Consider the following 13,026-nt stretch of genomic DNA (forward strand, 5'->3'; position numbering starts at 1 on the left):
CCTGTAGCCAATAATTGTAGGCTTTTAAAACTCATCTTTGATCACCAATATTCTATATTTAAGCATTTGTTTTCCTTGAAAAAAAATATTCATGCCTTAAAATAGCTTGAATGTAACTCACACCCTTGCCTCATTTTGGTATGCGGTTCTATGGATATGCAAATGAGCCCCACCTCTACTCACCCGTTGGCGATTACACGTTGATCTGATTGGTTACAAGGTAGTTTGTGACGTCAGAAACACCAGCGATTTCAAAGCATGTTTTTGAGACTGTCTTTGGTTCACTGCAGTTTTAAGGAGAAAATACTCAGCAATGCTGTCGACTTATGAACTTACACATGGTTTGTAGCAGATTAAAAAACACCACATAGACACATAAACTACAACCCCAAATCAGAAAAAGTTGGGACACTGTACAAATTGTGAATAAAAACAGAATGCAATGATGTGGAAGTTTCAAATTTCAATATTTTATTCAAAATACAACATAGATGACATATCAAATGTTTAAACTGAGAAAATGTATCATTTTAAGGGAAAAATAAGTTGATTTTAAATTTCATGGCATCAACACATCTCAAAAAAGTTGGGACAAGGCCTTGTTTACCACTGTGTGGCATCCCCTCTTCTTTTTATAACAGTCTGCAAACGTCTGGGGACTGAGGAGACAAGTTGCTCAAGTTTAGGAATAGGAATGTTGTCCCATTCTTGTCTAATACAGGCTTCTAGTTGCTCAACTGTGATGCAAATCAACTCTTTATGATGCACCTATGGGTGAAAGATCTGGACTGCAGGCTGGCCATTTCAGTCCCCGGATCCTCCTTCTACGCAGCCATGATATTGTAATTGATGCAGTATATGGTCTGGCATTGTCATGTTGGAAAATGCAAGGTCTTCCCTGAAAGAGACGACGTCTGGATGGGAGCATATGTTGTTCTAGAACTTGGATATACCTTTCAGTGTTGATGTTGCCTTTCCAGATGTGTAAGCTGCCCATGCCACACGCACTCATGCAACCCCATACCATCAGAGATGCAGGCTTCTGAACTGAGCACTGATAACAACTTGGGTTGTCCTTGTCCTCTTTAGTCTGGATGACATGGCGTCCCAGTTTTCCAAAAAGATCTTCAAATTTTGATTTGTCTGACCACAGAACAGTTTTCTACTTTGCCACAGTCCATTTTAAATGAGCCTTGGCCCAGAGAAAACGCCTGCGCTTCTGGATCCTGTTTAGATATGACTTCTTATTTGACCTATAGAGTTTTAGCCGGCAACAGCGAATGGCACGGTGGATTGTGTTCACCGACAATGTTTTCTGGAATTATTCCTGAGCCCATGTTGTGATTTCTATTACAGTACACTGTAAAAAATTTGCTGTAGTTTTGCAGCTGTTTGCCAGTAACTTACTGTAGATTTAAATTTATGTTATTTACTGGCAACAGTTTGTTCAAAGTTAAATGAACATTAAACATTAACAAGTCTTTGTCTTTAAAGAATAAAATTATAAAATAACAATCTAATGCAAAGCATTCTGGGAACCAGAAATCTTCATCAACCTTTTTCAGTTTTTTTCCTTCAGATTTTGGTTCCCAGAATGCTTTGCATGAGGATGTTATTTTAGTTTTATTCTGTAAAGATAAAGACTTGTTAATGTTTAATGTTCATTTAATTTTGAACAAATTGTTGCCAGTAAATAACATCAATTTAAATGTACAGTAAGTTACTGGCAAGTAGCTGCCAGTAATACTGTAATTTCTACAGATTTTTCTAACAGTGTAGCCTTCCTGTATGTGATGCAGTGCCGTCTAAGTGCCGGAAGATCACGGGCATCCAGTATGGTTTTCCGGCCTTGACCCTTACACACAGAGATTGTTCCAGATTCTCTGAATCTTTGGATGATATTATGCACTGTAGATGATGATAACTTCAAACTCTTTGCAATTTTTCTCTGAGAAACTCCTTTCTGATATTGCTCCACTATTTTTCGCCGCAGCATTGGGGGAATTGGTGATCCTCTGCCCATCTTGACTTCTGAGAGACACTGCCACTCTGAGAGGCTCTTTTTATACCCAATCATGTTGCCAATTGACCTAATAAGTTGCAAATTGGTCCTCCAGCGGTTCCTGAGGAAAATAATTATTTGAACACCCTGCTATTTTGCAAGTTCTCCCACTTAGAAATCATGGAGGGGTCTGAAATTGTCATCGTAGGTGCATGTCCACTGTGAGAGACATAATCTAAAAAAAAAAAAAATCCAGAAATCACAATGTATGATTTTTTAACTATTTATTTGTGTGATACTGTCCCAACTTTTTTGGAATGTGTAGCTCTCATGAAATCCAAAATGAGACAATATTTGGCGTGACATTTCAAAATGTCTCACTTTCAACATTTGATATGTTATCTATATTCTATTGTGAATAAAATATAAGTTTATGAGATTTGTAAATTATTCCATTCCTTTTTTACTCACAATTTGTACAGTGTCCCAACTTTTTCTGATTTGGGGTTGTACATTAAAAACTTGATTTTCACCACAAAAAAAAAAAACATATATATATATATATATATATATAATATATATATATAAATACTAATATACCAATATACTAATATACACTAACCTAAAGGATTATTAGGAACACCATACTAATACTGTGTTTGACCCCCTTTCGCCTTCAGAACTGCCTTAATTCTACGTGGCATTGATTCAACAAGGTGCTGAAAGCAATCTTTAGACATGTTGGACCATATTGATAGGATAGCATCTTGCAGTTGATGGAGATTTGTGGGATGCACATCCAGGGCACGAAGCTCCCGTTCCACCACATCCCAAAGATGCTCTATTGGGTTGAGATCTGGTGACTGTGGGGGCCATTTTAGTACAGTGAACTCATTGTCATGTTCAAGAAACCAATTTGAAATGATTCGAGCTTTGTGACATGGTGCATTATGCTGCTGGAAGTAGCCATCAGAGGATGGGTACATGGTGGTCATAAAGGGATGGACATGGTCAGAAACAATGCTCAGGTAGGCCGTGGCATTTAAACGATGCCCAATTGGCACTAAGGGGCCTAAAGTGTGCCAAGAAAACATCCCCCACACCATTACACCACCACCACCAGCCTGCACAGTGGTAACAAGGCATGATGGATCCATGTTCTCATTCTGTTTACGCCAAATTCTGACTCTACCATCTGAATGTCTCAACAGAAATCGAGACTCATCAGACCAGGCAACATTTTTCCAGTCTTCAACTGTCCAATTTTGGTGAGCTTGTGCAAATTGTAGCCTCTTTTTCCTATTTGTAGTGGAGATGAGTGGTACCCGGTGGGGTCTTCTGCTGTTGTAGCCCATCCGCCTCAAGGTTGTGCGTGTTGTGGCTTCATAAATGCTTTGCTGCATACCTCGGTTGTAACGAGTGGTTATTTCAGTCAAAGTTGCTCTTCTATCAGCTTGAATCGGTCGGCCCATTCTCCTCTGACCTCTAGCATCAACAAGGCATTTTCGCCCACAGGACTGCCGCATACTGGATGTTTTTCCCTTTTCACACCATTCTTTGTAAACCCTAGAAATGGTTGTGCGTGAAAATCCCAGTAACTGAGCAGATTTGTGAAATACTCAGACCGGCCCGTCTGGCACCAACAACCATGCCACGCTCAAAATTGCTTAAATCACCTTTCTTTCCCATTCTGACATTCAGTTTGGAGTTCAGGAGATTGTCTTGACCAGGACCACACCCCTAAATGCATTCAAGCAACTGCCATGTGATTGGTTGTTTATATAATTGCATTAATGAGAAATTAAACAGGTGTTCCTAATAATCCTTTAGGTGAGTGTATATTATACATATATATACCAATAATTATAGATTCATTCACAAAGTATTGATGTAATAACAGACAACAGACAACATTTTGTAATAAACAAAGTAATAATCAGTTTTATTCACAAATGCAGTAACAAAACATTATTAATCCACTATGATGACATGAACATTCCCCCAAGATATCGGACAGTACATCAACAGGAAACACAGAGAACATCATCAGCGGGTCACATGACGCCGTGAGTCTCGTCTGCAGGGGTTAAAGGTTAAAAGGTGCCGTGTCTCCAGATGGAGCGGAGCAGGAACACACAGCTGAGAGATGCGGTCAGGACGGTCCCGACACACACACAGAGGGTCATGGAGGAATCTCCCACTGGGATCTCCAGACTCACCGGTCCAGTGTCCTGATGGAGAGACACCTCAATATAATACATGTGGAACATCAATATTACTATCAATATCACACTACAGTAAAATAGTATTAGTTATATATCACTATAAATATTATATTAAAAATATCATAATATTATATGACATATATTTACTATTATTGTCATTACATTGTTTTATAATATTATAAATATTACACTATATTAAAATATGATTTGATATTATTTTTACATTATACATTTCATATAAATATTACTTGTATTAAAATATTACTATAGTTGTATTATGTTATAAATATTACATTATGTTAAAATTATTTAATATTATTATTCTTATGTTATATTTATAATATTGTTATAAATTTCTCATTATATGTAATATTTATTTTTATAATTATATTACATGATATTAGCAGTATTATATTATATTAAAATTGTATTTGTTGACTTACTATTATTATAATTATATAATATTATAAAAATTACATTATGATGATATAATATTATAATTATTATAATACTATTATATATTTACTATTAATATTATAATTACATATTATAAATATGATATCATATTAAAATATTACTATTATTCGAATAATTACATTACATATTTTATAATATTTACTATTGTAATTATAAATATATTATATTATAAATACATTATCTGCAAATTTAATAATATTATTATTGCATTAAATATTACTATAAATATTTCCGATATTAGAATATGATTATATTATGAATATAACCTTATAAATATCAAATTAAATATTTACTATTATTTTTCTTATAATTACATATTACATAACAAAGTTAAAAGTATATTTATTATTTAATACTTTTATTAAAATTACATTTTATATTTTATAATATAAGTATTAAATGATATTAAAATATAATTTAATATATATATATATCACAATAAAATACTATTTACTATTATTGTTATTATTACATTATAATAAAACATGATTTACTATTAGTATCATTATCATTATTATTATATTTAATGTTTATTTATTTATTATTATTATAAATATTACATGGTATTCAGATATTACTTATTCATATGATATTATACTACATTCTATACTATTACAATAAATTCTAGACTCCCCAATATTTAGTTTGTGATTTAAATATATGTGTATTGTTTTAGACAAATTAACAATCTGTATATTTGTTTAATTTTAATAAATAGTTAACCTAACTGTTGGGTTACTCTTAACCCAACTGGCTTTTAACCCAATGCATTGGGTTAAAATAACCCACAAGTTGGGAAGGTGCTATATCACCCCATGGTTGGGTTACTGGTTGGGTTATTTTTAACCCAACATTATTGAGTACATATTACATGGTATTCAGATATTACTTATTAATATGATATTCTATAGTGTGTTATTTGAGTGTTGTACCTCCAGACGCAGGATCTCCAGCCAGGAGCAGATGCTGTGGTTCCTGACGGTACACGGAGCTTCGGTCGCTTCATGATGAGCTAAAACACCTGTAATGGGAGAACACATGAGGTCGAGTTCACTATCTCACCGTGTGTATCTGCATTTCTCCAGCTGACGTACACTGATCTGATCTGAGGAACAGCCTGGGCGGCTCGATCTCTACGGTCACCCACTTCTGGTTGGAGTTTGAGGGTCTGTGATATCGGCCGTGAACGGGAACCGTCGCCTCGTGTTTTCCAGAGAGAAAAACCAGTGCGGTGAAACCAGAAGACAAATACTCAGGAGCTTCCAGATCAACCTTCGAGTCCAGAAGAACCTACAAAACTTCATCTCACTTAAAGTGCATAGCCAGTAACACATTCACATGCACAATTTCAACACTATTATTATTTTATTGAGAACATTTATTGATGTTTTCTTGAGAATATTATTCTTGAGAACATGTTTTATTCTTCGTATAAACAAACAGTCACCATGAAAAAAAAAGGAAAACAAAACAAAAATAGGAACAAGATGTAACATAACTAATCAGAAAAGATTACAAATCAAAGAATTCCCAAAGTAATGTTGTACTTCAGCAAGCAAAGACATAAAGCAGTGGCTTCTGACCTGAAAATGTACATTTATGTATAATTTTAACACTATTGAAAGCGCTCACCTCCAAACCCGTGTCGTGTTTTAGGGTTTCCAGCTGATATTCATCCATGTAAACTCCACTCGGCAGCTTCTGGACCAGTAAAGCTTTTACATCATGATCTACTTTCCCCCATTCAACACTGTATAGGAGATCCCTAAAACAAAACAACATTCTCAATGACAAAATCATGAACATGAACAAATAAATAAAAAAATCTCAAAGTAAGAGGAGACCTGTGAAATCCTGCTTTGGTAATCTTCATAGACATCGACAATGACTCGAGGAATTCAGATGGAAAACAATGATCTGCTGAATGGGAAATGCAGAAGTTTAGTTTAGGTTTATGTCAGTGTTATATTGGTGTTTTTTTCCTTATTGATCTTTATTAACCAGCATGTTTTGCATTAAAAATACCTTCTTGCGAGTTTCCATTGTGGATAAAATACAACACAGTTGATAATAAATAAAAAATTATACATGTTAGATCAGCGTTCATGCTTTAATCCCGATTAGTAGCTCCATTTGCTTCCGGGTTTAATAACATCCGTCCGACAGGTGGCGCTAATGAGAGCGTCTCGTGCGAGAGACTCCCGCGTCAGAAGAAAAGGATACAGGGGCGACGAGGAAGCATGGAAACCTCAATCAAATAACCACAACAAGAGTATGGTTTTGTCTTATTTACAAGCTCATGTATTGCGTATTAAATGTGAGCCTGTGCCTTTAAGAAAAAAACCGTCTCGATAGAATCAGCGTGAATTTAGCGATAAATATTCCGATAGTCTTTGTGCAACGCATCTCACTGTTACTATGGTTACTACTACTAATATTAGATAGATCATTAGAAACATCTTTCAAATAAATATTAACATAATGTACTATCTATTCTACTATCTATAAGATGGACTTGTGTGCATATACAGTTTGAAGATATTTTAACTATGTGCAGTGATAGTTTATTATTATATAATAACTATTTATGGAGAACTATAACTATTGGTTGACTCTTTGTGGACAATATTTCTCATTTGATTCTGCAGCTGGACATGCAAGCGTGAGTGAAAATGTCCATAGTAGCAAAGCAATGTGGAGTGAAATTTGTTCCACCTTCAATCATCCTCGTATATGAGAACAAGAACACCAGCAAGATGCGAAAAAGAATCATACCTGTGAGGAACTTCTCTCAGTATTCAGGTAAGTCTGTTTGAAATATGACATAAAATTGTTCTTGACAAGTTTTGTGAGATTAGCCCACATACATTTCTCTTAAAACAAGAACAAAAGTGGCCCTCAACTATAACTCTGAGGGACGCCCCAAAGAAATGAAGTTCGATATGTGACCTTGACATTTTATTGAGGGGGTTTGTGAGATTCGCCCACATACATTTCTTTAAAAAGAAGACGACAGATCTAGGCAAACCAATTTATCTGTGTCAGAGAGACTATCAAAGCAGGTTTTGAGATTGTAATGAACAAACCATTATACTTGCATGCATATGAAATACTGACTTAAAGGGATAGTTCACCCAAAAATGAAAATTAGCCCATGATTTACTCAAACTCAAGTCATCCTAGGTGTATATGACATTCTTCTTTCAGACGAATACAATCTGAGTTATAAAAAAAAAAATGTCCTGGCTCTTCCAAGCTTTATAATGGCAGTGAATGACTGTTTCTGTTTTGAAGTCCATAAAAGTGCATCTATCCATCATAAAAGTGCATCCATCCATGATAAAAGTGCATCTATCCATCATAAAAGTGCATCTATCCATCATAAAAGTGCATCTATCCATCATAAAAGTGCATCTATCAATAATAAAAGTGCATCTGTCCATCATAAAAGTGCATCTATCCATCATAAAAATTCATCCATCCATCATAAAAGTGCATCCATCCATCATAAAAGTGCATCTATCCATGATAAAAGTGCATCTATCCATAATAAAAGTGCATCTATCCATAATAAAAGTGCATCTATCAATAATAAAAATTCATCCATCCATCATAAAAGTGCATCCATCCATCATAAAAGTGCATCCATTCATCATAAAAGTGCATCCATCCATGATAAAAGTGCATCTATCCATGATAAAAGTGCATCTATCAATAATAAAAGTGCATCTGTCCATCATAAAAGTGCATCTATCCATCATAAAAATTCATCCATCCATCATAAAAGTGCATCCATTCATCATAAAAGTGCATCTATCCATGATAAAAGTGCATCTATCCATAATAAAAGTGCATCTGTCCATGATAAAAGTGCATCTATCAATAATAAAAGTGCATCTATCCATCATAAAAGTGCATCCATCCATCATAAAAGTGCATCCATTCATCATAAAAGTGCATCTATCCATCATAAAAGTGCATCTCTCCATCATAAAAGTGCATCTATCCATCATAAAAGTGCATCTATCCATGATAAAAGTGCATCTATCCATGATAAAAGTGCATCCATCCATCATAAAATTGCATCCATTCATCATAAAAGTGCATCTATCCATGATAAAAGTGTATCTATCCATCATAAAAGTGCATCCATCCATCATAAAAGTGCATCCATCCATCATAAAAGTGCATCTATCCATCATAAAAGTGCATCTATCCATCATAAAAGTGCATCCATCCATCATAAAAGTGCATCCATTCATCATAAAAGTGCATCCATTCATCATAAAAGTGCATCTATCCATCATAAAAGTGCATCTATCCATCATAAAAGTGCATCTATCCATCATAAAAGTGCATCCATCCATCATAAAAGTGCATCCATTCATCATAAAAGTGCATCTATCCATCATAAAAGTGCATTCATCCATCATAAAAGTGCATCCATTCATCATAAAAGTGCATCTATCCATGATAAAAGTGAATTCCAGACGGCTCCAGGGGTTAATAAAGGCCTTCTGAAGCGAAGCCATGAGTTTGTGTAAGAAAGAAAATTCCTATTTACCATGTTACAAAGTAAAATAACTAGCTTCCGGCCAAACACAAGTCTCTACTTACGCCTAATGCGCAACTTACACAACTTGTGACGTCAGAAGTAGCGTAGTGCGTCATGGAGTAGCGTAAATATCAGCAGTGCGTCGCATAACTCGCATAAGCTGCGCTTTAAACTTGAGTGGAATCCATATGTTCGTTTGGCCAGAAGCTAGTTATTTTACTTTGTAACGTGTTAAATATGGATATTTTTCTTACACAAACGCATCGCTTCAGAAAGCCTTTATTAACCCCCGGATAGATGCACTTTTATGATGGACAGATGCACTTTTATGATGGATGGATGCACTTTTATGATGGACAGATGCACTTTTATGATGGACGGATGCACTTTTATGATGGATGGATGCACTTTTATGATGGATAGATGCTCTTTTATGATGGATGGATGCACTTTTATGATGGATGGATGCACTTTTATGATGGATAGATGCACTTTTATGATGGACAGATGCACTTTTATGATGGATAGATGCACTTTTATGATGGATGGATGCACTTTTATGATGAACAGATGCACTTTTATGATGAACAGATGCACTTTTATGATGGACAGATGCACTTTTATCATGGATAGATGCACTTTTATGATGGACAGATGCACTTTTATGATGAACAGATGCACTTTTATGATGGACAGATGCACTTTTATGATGGATAGATGCACTTTTATGATGAACAGATGCACTTTTATGATGGACAGATGCACTTTTATCATGGATAGATGCACTTTTATGATGGACAGATGCACTTTTATGATGAACAGATGCACTTTTATGATGGATGGATGCACTTTTATGATGGATAGATGCACTTTTATGATGAACAGATGCACTTTTATGATGGATAGATGCACTTTTATGATGGATGGATGCACTTTTATGGACTTAAAAACATAAAACGGCCATTCACTTCCATTGTAAAGTTTGGAAGAGCCAGGACATTTTTTAATATAACTCTGATTGTATTCGTCTGAAAGAAGTACAGTATACACCTAGGATGACTTGAGAGGTGGCTAAATCATGGGCTAATTTTCATTTTTGGGTGAACTATCCCTTTAATGTACTTTAATAAAGTGTTGCTTCCATCTTTCCAGACTGCAGTCGAGCAGCAGAAAGGATGAAGCATCATGTCCGTCACAGCGTCTATCTGGAGTCCGTGTCTTTGGTCCAGCTTGAGAGACTTCACCTCATCCTCCGGGATCATCTGCAGGGCCTCAGCCTGGACCAGAGTCTCGCTGCCCTACGGGGGCCCGACCTCAACGACGAGGACCTGAACAAACTGAGCGATGAAGAGCTCAACCGCAGGAAGGCCCAGATGGACGAGCTGTTCGAGCGCAACCGCAGACGCAAAGAGGATCCGGACTTCGTGTACGATCTGGAAGTGGAGTTTCCAGAGATCAGCGTGCGAGAGACGTGTAGCTGGGACGGGGAGCAGTCCGATGACGAGTTTTAGAAGATCGCGGACACATTAGGAGAAGTGATTCAGACATTATGCATTATGGGGGTTTTATGTTGTTGAAGTCTGGTGATGAACATGCTGTTTGTTTGGTCTATGCATTTCCCATGGTGCATATCGCTTTTAAGTTTTACCCTTTTGGTTCTTTGACATCACAAAATTGTAAATATTTAATTCAATAAACAAAAAATGGAGGACATGAAAAGTCTAAACCTCAAAGTTTTTTTACAACTATGAATTAAAAAAAAAAAGATCTATTATCAGCTTACAAAAACATGGATTACCTCTACTAAATAAATCCTAAAATAGTATAGTAATGATCAGTGTTGAGGGTAACTCATTACAAGTAACTTGAGTTACGTAATCAATTACTTTTTCAAGTAACTAGTAAAGTAAATATGTTAAATAAAACATTCATTTTTATGCATTTAATCTCACTTTATTGACCAATGTACTTGCTTCTGACCTTCAATGATTCAGTTAAACCACAAGCAAAAATTACTATAGATTTCTTTGTTTCTATTGGTAAAGTAAGTGTTAAACTTTTTCTCCTTCATCCTATTATTGTGTTATCCAGAATAACAGCAGCTGAAAGGTTTGTTTGAGCTGTTCCTCTACTGTACTCTCTTTACTGTACTCCACCTCTACTGTACTCCACCTCTACTGTACTCCACCTCTACTGTACTCTCTCTGCTGTACTCCACCTCTACTGTACTCCACCTCTACTGTACTCTCTACTGTACTCCACCTCTACTGTACTCCACCTCTACTGTACTCTCTCTGCTGTACTCCACCTCTACTGTACTCCACCTCTACTGTACTCTCTCTACTGCACTCCACCTCTACTGTACTCCCTCTACTGTACACTACTGTACTTTACCTCTACTGTACTCCCTCTACTGTACTCTACCTCTACTGTGCTCTCTCTACTGTACTCCACCTCTACTGTACTCTCTCTACTGTACACTACTGTACTCCACCTCTACTGTACTCTCTCTACTGTACTCTACCTCTACTGTGCTCTACCTGTACTTTACTCTATATCTACTGTACTCTCTCTACTGTACTCTACCTCAACCGTACTCTACCTCTACCGTACTCTATCGCTACTGTGCACTTCTGTACTCTACCTCTACTGTACTCTCTACTGCACTCCACCTCTACTGTACTCTCTACTGTACTTTACCTCTACTGTACACTACTGTACTCTGCCTCTACTGTACTCTACCTCTACTGTGCTCTATCACTACTGTACTTTACCTCTACTGTGCACTTCTGTACTCTACCTCTACTGTACTCCACCTCTACTGTACACTACCTCTACTGTACTCTACTGTACTCTACCTCTACTGTGCTCTATCACTACTGTACTCTACCTCTACTGTACTCCACCTCTACTGTACTCTGCCTCTACTGTCCACTACTGTACTCTATCTCTACTGTACTCTACCTCTACTGTGCTCTATCACTACTGTACTCTACCTCTACTGTACTCTACCTCTACTGTGCTCTATCACTACTGTACTCTACCTCTACTGTACTCCACCTCTACTGTACTCTGCCTCTACTGTCCACTACTGTACTCTATCTCTACTGTACTCTACCTCTACTGTGCTCTATCACTACTGTACTCTACCTCTACTGTACTCTCTCTACTGTACACTACCTCTACTGTACTCTATCTCTACTGTACTCTACCTCAACTGTACTCTACCTCTACTGTACTCTACCTCTACTGTACTCTACCTCTACTGTACACTACTGTACTCTACCTCTACTGTACTACCTCTACTGTACTCTCTCTACTGTACACTACCTCTACTGTACTCTCTACTGTACTCCACCTCTACTGTACTTTACCTCTACTGTACACTACTGTACTCTCTCTACTGTACTCTCTACTGTACTCTATCTCTACTGTACTCTACCTCTACTGTGCTCTATCACTACTGTACTCTACCTCTACTGTGCACTTCTGTACTCTACCTCTACTGTACTCCACCTCTACTGTACTCTCTACTGTACTCTGCCTCTACTGTCCACAACTGTACTCTATCTCTACTGTACTCTACCTCTACTGTGCTCTATCACCACTGTACTCTACCTCTACTGTACTCTCTCTACTGTACTCTACCTCTACTGTACACTACTGTACTCTACCTCTACTGTACTCTACCTCTACTGTACACTACTGTACTCTACCTCTACTGTACTCTCTCTACGGTACACTACTGTACACTACTGTACTCTACC

At 36.6% G+C, this 13,026-nt stretch overlaps 2 protein-coding genes across 3 annotated transcripts; one reads left to right on the plus strand and one right to left on the minus strand.

The window, feature by feature from the left end:
* Positions 1–3,919: 3,919 nt before the first annotated feature.
* On the minus strand, positions 3,920–6,872 carry pigx (phosphatidylinositol glycan anchor biosynthesis, class X). Of its 2 annotated transcripts, none has more exons than XM_081384233.1 (6): positions 6,730–6,872; positions 6,549–6,624; positions 6,337–6,469; positions 5,799–5,994; positions 5,637–5,725; positions 3,920–4,233 (listed from the first exon to the last, which is right to left on the minus strand). In XM_081384233.1, exons 1-6 carry the CDS (start codon positions 6,809–6,811, stop codon positions 4,096–4,098), a joined length of 714 nt encoding a protein of 237 aa, XP_081240359.1. In that variant the 5' UTR covers positions 6,812–6,872; the 3' UTR covers positions 3,920–4,095. The 2 variants fall into 2 exon arrangements, with proteins under 2 accessions (XP_081240359.1, XP_081240360.1); XM_081384234.1 differs by having other exon boundaries at positions 6,549–6,621; positions 6,730–6,848.
* Positions 6,873–6,883: 11 nt separating this feature from the next.
* Positions 6,884–11,199, plus strand: cep19 (centrosomal protein 19). The gene is made up of 3 exons (XM_081384235.1): positions 6,884–6,976; positions 7,353–7,506; positions 10,412–11,199. The coding sequence occupies exons 2-3, from the start codon at positions 7,377–7,379 to the stop codon at positions 10,768–10,770; spliced, it is 489 nt and encodes a 162-aa protein (XP_081240361.1). The 5' UTR covers positions 6,884–6,976; positions 7,353–7,376; the 3' UTR covers positions 10,771–11,199.
* Positions 11,200–13,026: the final 1,827 nt, after the last annotated feature.

This window comes from Scardinius erythrophthalmus (assembly GCF_964197995.2).
Source record: "Scardinius erythrophthalmus genome assembly, chromosome: 14".
Lineage (NCBI taxonomy): Eukaryota > Metazoa > Chordata > Actinopteri > Cypriniformes > Leuciscidae > Scardinius > Scardinius erythrophthalmus.